The sequence below is a fragment of the Oncorhynchus keta genome, chromosome 25 (assembly GCF_023373465.1).
Source record: "Oncorhynchus keta strain PuntledgeMale-10-30-2019 chromosome 25, Oket_V2, whole genome shotgun sequence".
NCBI classification, from domain to species: domain Eukaryota; kingdom Metazoa; phylum Chordata; class Actinopteri; order Salmoniformes; family Salmonidae; genus Oncorhynchus; species Oncorhynchus keta.
The window spans coordinates 17,012,867-17,018,813 of record NC_068445.1 but is presented as its reverse complement, the minus strand read 5'-3'; the positions used below and the strand labels follow the sequence as shown (position 1 = coordinate 17,018,813).

Genomic DNA, 5,947 nt, shown 5'->3' with positions numbered 1-5,947 from the left:
CTTGCAACAAATAATTTATATGGGGGATACAACCTTCCCAGCTCTGCAGATTTAGCTTCAAATGGACAATCATTAGATCATTTGTTTTGCTACTGTCCATATGTAGCTTGTTTTTGGCCACAGGTCCAGGAATGGCTAAAGAATTGCAATATTTACCTAGGGCTAACTCTTCTAAAAATATCAGTCAATCGATCAATAATATATTTTTAGCAAAAATGTTTATTTTCAATCTGTAGAAACAATGAGTTTAAAAGGTTCTGAACTTTTGTGAAACAGTTCAGTTGAAAAATGCATGGCAAATAGAAATCCAATGTGGTTGTGTTAATTAAGAGATAGATGGGAGGGGTTGAATGGAGATAACTAATGAAAAACATACTTTGTCCGTTAGGTTCAGAACTTTTGTGAAAGAGCACAGTTTGAAAGACATGGCAAGTAGAAATCAAACCGGATGGACATCAGAAATAGATGGGTTAGGTTGAGGAAAGCCATGAGTAATATATATATATATATACATACACACACAGTGGGGCAAAAAAGTATTTAGTCAGCCACCAATTGTGCAAGTTCACCCACTTAAAAAGATGAGAGGCCTGTAATTTTCATCATAGGTACACTTCAACTATGACAGCCAACATGAGAAAAGAAAATCCAGAAAAATCACATTGTAGGATTTTTAATGAATTTATTTGCAAATTATGGTGGAAAATAAGTATTTGGTCACCTACAAACAAGCAAGATTTCTGGCTCTCACAGACCTGTTATTACTTCTTTAAGAGGCTCCTCTGTCCTCCACTCGTTACCTGTATTAATGGCACCTGTTTGAACTTGTTATCAGTATGAAAGACACCTGTCTACAACCTCAAACAGTCACACTCCAAACTCCACTATGGCCAAGACCAAAGAGCTGTCAAAGGACACCAGAAACAAAATTGTAGACCTGCACCAGGCTGGGAAGACCACTGATAATCTCCCTCGATCTGGGACTCCACACAAGATCTCACCCCACGGGGTCAAAATGATCACAAGAACGGTGAGCAAAAAAGCAAAGAACCACACGGAGGGACCTAGTGAATGACCTGCAGAGAGCTGGGACCAAAGTAACAAAGCCTACCATCAGTAACACACTACGCCGCCAGGGACTCAAATCCTGCAGTGCCAGACGTGTCCCCCTGCTTAAGAAAGTACATGTCCAGGCCCGTCTGAAGTTTGCTAGAGAGCATTTGGATGATCCAGAAGAAGATTGGGAGAATGTCATATGGTCAGATGAAACCAAAATATAAGTTTTTGGTAAAAACTCAACTCGTCGTGTTTGGAGGACAAAGAATGCTGAGTTGCATCCAAAGAACACCATACCTACTGTGAAGCATGGGGGTGGAAACATCATGCTTTGGGGCTGTTTTTCTGCAAAGGGACCAGGATGACTGATCCGTGTAAAGGAAAGAATGAATGAACGAATGAATGGGGCCATGTATTGTGAGATTGAGTGAAAACCTCCTTCCATCAGCAATGGCATTGAAGATGAAACGTGGCTGGGTCTTTCAGCATGACAATGATCCCGAACACACCGCCCGGGCAACGAAGGAGTGCCTTCGTAAGAAGCATTTCAAGGTCCTGGAGTGGCCTAGCCAGTCTCCAGATCTCAACCCCATAGGAAATCTTTGGAGGGAGTTGAAAGTCGGTGTTGCCCAGCAGCAGCCCCAAAACATCACTGCTCTCGAGGAGATCTGCATGGAGGAATGGGCCAAAATACCAGCAACAGTGTGTGAAAACCTTGTGAAGACTTACAGAAAACGTTTGACCTCTGTCATTGCCAACAAAGGGTATATAACAAAGAATTGAGAAACTTTTGTTATTGACCAAATACTTATTTTTCACCATCATTTGCAAATAAATTCATTAAATCCTACAATGTGATTTTCTGGATTTTTTTTCTCATTTTATCTTTCATAGTTGAAGTGTACCTATGATGTAAATTACAGGCCTCATTTTTAAGTGGGAGAACTTGCACAATTGGTGGCTAACTAAATACTTTTTTGCCCCACTGTATAACTATTGTAAAATAGACAGTGTCCATAAAATGTATAAGCTGGAAGTAGAAGCCTAAGCGTTGTTGTTAACTAGTTTATTCCAATTAGGGGAGGGGTGATAGGGTTAGAAAGCAATAAAGGAAAATATTTTTTAGAATATTATATATACACACACACACATATACACACACAGTTTGGGGTCACTTAAATGTCCTTGTTTTTGAAAGAAAATGACTTTGTCCATTAAAATAACTAAATTGATCAGAAATACAGTGTAGACATTGTTAATGTTGTAAATGACTGTTGCTGGAAACAGCAGATTTTTCAGCTGTGCTAACAATTGCAAAAGGGTTTTCTAATGATCAATTATCCTTTTAAAATGATAAACTTGGATTAGCTAACGCAACGTGCCATTGGAACACAGGAGTGATGGTTGCTGATAATGGGCTCTAGATATTCCATTTAAAAAAAGAAGAAATCTGCCGTTTTCAGCTTCAATAGTCTTTTAGACCATTAACAATGTCTACACTATATTTCGGATCAATTTGATGTTATTTTATAGGGACAGTAATTTATTTTTTGCTTTCAAAAACAAAAAAATATATGGCGGATTGGAAGGGATGCTGACAATTACGTTGATGGAAGCTACAATCTGCAATATTAAAGCTGATCTACCCCCTTTAAAAAAAGTGATCACAGACCTATGTTACAAAAGACATATCATGCAATTGTTTTTGATCACCATGCCCAGACACATTTTGAGGGTCAGGGATCGTTAGTGCAGTTGACTTATTTTATTACTGTTGTCACTGTGCAGGCTCAGCACTCTTCACTGGAGAGGTACGATATTTTTGTTGAAGACCTATAGGGAGTGATGAGTAGACAAAGGTTACTTCAGTAGCCTCTTTTGTGGTAGCATTTGAAAGATAAAGGAACATGATAGAGACATACCTGTATCTGCAAGCGTTATGCAACTACGCGCTTTGTCCAGTTCATCACCTGTTATATTGAAGTGGTTTTGAGGGACTGAGGGCAAAGCGCTCAGCAGATCATCACAAAGAGAACCAGATTCCCTGACAGGTGAAAGAGGGTGTGACGGTACTTCAGGTAGCGTAGAAGGCTCATCCAGACTAGAGTTCTCCAATAAAAATCTTAGCTCATCCTCCAGCCCGTCTGTATCTGCATCCGCTAAACGAATAGGATCATTGATCATTTGCCAGACTCTCTGGACATTGGCCATTTGATTATGAAATTGTTTCAACACTACAACTAAATAGCTGTATAATATGGAATAGGACATACTTGAGTTGAGTGCTCCACCAGCCAGAATTTGGTTCACTTCATCCTGAGTGTCACACAACTGTAATATCAAACAGTGAGAAAATAAATTTAGACTGGTGTGGACATGCAACAGTTCAATAATAGCATCTAAATGCAGTCCCGGTGAAGAGTCTGACCTCTTGGATTTGATCCACAAGGCTCTCAGCTCCTTCTACTGCCACATCCTTCAAAGAGAGTCGCAGGGCTGACACTCCAGCCTGATACGCCTGTATCACCTAGAGGCATGCAAAAAGATTTATATAAAGAGATCACAAGACCTTTAGTTCCTGTATATGGGACATTGCCCACAAATTACCCACATAAGCTTGCTCTATTTTGGTTAGATTTTTGAATGTTAATGTATCAAGTGCATACTCACTAGTTTGTCAGTCTGTGAGTTTGCTATCTTGTCTAGGATTCCCTTCACATTTTCCAGCTGGGCATATAAGTGGTCTGCTTTCTTCTCGACTCTCTTTCGGCTTCTCAAACACCTTAGAGCCTGGGGGAGAGAAATTCATTGAGGTTTCCCCGACAGCATTTGAGTTGGTGAAAGACAAAGTCAACACAGGATCTGAGGATTGTAAATCGACCTGAGATTTCTTCCCTTCCCGCAGCAACACCCTAGCTTCTTCTTTGTACCTACAGACATAACACAGCACAAATCACACACAATCTTGTAACATCACATATTTGACAACATTAAATGATGGGTCACACTGCACGAGGGACGCACTTCTCTGCCTCTAGTCCCAATACCTCCACCCTCTCTTCAAGCAGTCTCTCACTGCGCTGGAGCTGGTAGATGCCTAGGTCTACATCACTGACAGGAGACACATGATTCTGTCCTGGCTGAGAAAACTTCACAATCTGTACAGACATAAAATATATACATTGGCTCAATGCTACACTGAGACAGTGACATTATCCTCAAAGAAATCTTTGTGAAAGCTAGATAATGATATGAGTTACCGTACATGTAATAATATGCTCACTTAAATGAATGATTATATTATCCTCACCTTCTCACCTCCATGCAGTGATACTGTCACCTGCTTCTCCCTCTGCAGCTGTAGCAGAGCCATACACAAGGTACTCTCGTCAACACAGACATGGGACGACAGTGTACGGAGCTCCTGGAAGGACAGGAGAGAGTGGTTGGACACTGGGGAGCTCCGGTAGACACCAAGCAATTCTGCTGCCTTCTCCTGGAGGAAAACATACAGAACATAAGTAAGAGGTTAGTGTTACATATTAGTTGCCCCTTAACAAGTTGTAAATTAACAAAATTATAATACACACCTTTACCAGTTCGATGACAACAAACAACTCCTTCAAAGTAACTCCACTGCTACCAATAAGAGTTGAAAAGGTCCATTTTAAAGGCTTCACCAACAACAGGCCAACACCCCAAGACACCCACCCACAGTCTACATTTGTGGCAAACTCTGACTCCCTTTGTATCTTGCCACACCTGCCAGAAATACAAACAAGTACAGTCAGGTAAGGAAAGTGGGACTATGGCACTTTTAGGTAGGCAACATTTTGCTCACACATTAGCAGATTGAATTTCATTGATATCATACCTGGCCATGCACTGAATGACAGTAGCCAAACCCAAAGGCATAATTCCTTTTCTCTGAAAAATCTTGTTCAGCTCCTGCAAATTAACACAGACGGTTCCGCGACTCCTGCAGATTTTAAGAATGAGTGATGTCCAGAAATCCATTTTACTGTCCCAATCTGTTGTGCTGACATCTCGGTTTTCTTTAAAGTCAGAGAACAGGAAATTCATCCGTTCATCGTCCTCCCACTCAGGTGGTAACGCTACTTCAGTAGACATTTCTTCCCCAAGATTTGATGGAACCATTTCTGTACAGCAAAAGACATGAGTGAAATGCTAACGTTAGCTAAGCTAGCAGGCAGAATAACAAACATTAAGTGACCAAGGCTATATCAAACTGAGCTGTTTCACTAAAATATTCTATAATATCATTTCACCCAGATGATCAGCAAGCAACCATCTAACCAATACCTACTGACTGTGTGCTCCACAACGTATTGTTAGCTTCTTCTTCTTCTTCTTCTTCTGCTGCTTCTTCTTCTTCTTCTTCTTCTTCTTCTTCTTCGTCAATGAGGTTTAACGGCGGTTGGCATCCAATATATGTTACATTACCGCCACCTACTGGACTGGAGTATAACTACCTTATACTTTGCTTGGAAATAAAACATAAAATCTACAAATACCCTACACTCACTAAAAACCCACCACCCTACTCCACTATTTCAATCTACCTAGTCCTACCTCAGGCCAACAGCCTGAAAGGACGAGACACCACCACTCAACACACCCTGTAACTCTTCTGACGTCAAGTCTCGTACACCAAAATACCCCACTGCAGCTGCCACCACAACCTCATTTTTCTGTGACTTTTGTTCCATCCCTGTAGTACAGTTGATAACCATTGCATAAATTGCTAAAAATGCAATCTTACTGAAGCATATATCACTTGTTGGTTTATCCCTCTGTACTGGTACAGATCTACTACTCACACCACTTCTCTCAGGATTAATGCACCAATTTGTAAGTCGCTCTGGATAAG

The 5,947-nt window shown here is 40.7% G+C and overlaps 1 protein-coding gene across 2 annotated transcripts; it reads right to left on the bottom strand.

Moving 5' to 3' along the window:
• Positions 1-201: 201 nt before the first annotated feature.
• LOC118358311 (charged multivesicular body protein 7-like) lies at positions 202-5,474 on the bottom strand. 2 transcript variants are annotated; one of them, XM_035735969.2, is made up of 11 exons: positions 5,384-5,474; positions 4,931-5,216; positions 4,647-4,818; positions 4,367-4,552; positions 4,081-4,214; positions 3,938-3,986; positions 3,727-3,846; positions 3,485-3,583; positions 3,330-3,387; positions 2,979-3,215; positions 202-2,889 (listed from the first exon to the last, which is right to left on the bottom strand). In XM_035735969.2, the coding sequence occupies exons 2-11, from the start codon at positions 5,212-5,214 to the stop codon at positions 2,834-2,836; spliced, it is 1,395 nt and encodes a 464-aa protein (XP_035591862.1). In that variant the 5' UTR covers positions 5,215-5,216; positions 5,384-5,474; the 3' UTR covers positions 202-2,833. The 2 variants fall into 2 exon arrangements, with proteins under 2 accessions (XP_035591862.1, XP_035591863.1); XM_035735970.2 differs by having other exon boundaries at positions 5,380-5,459.
• Between the last annotated feature and the right edge of the window lie 473 nt (positions 5,475-5,947).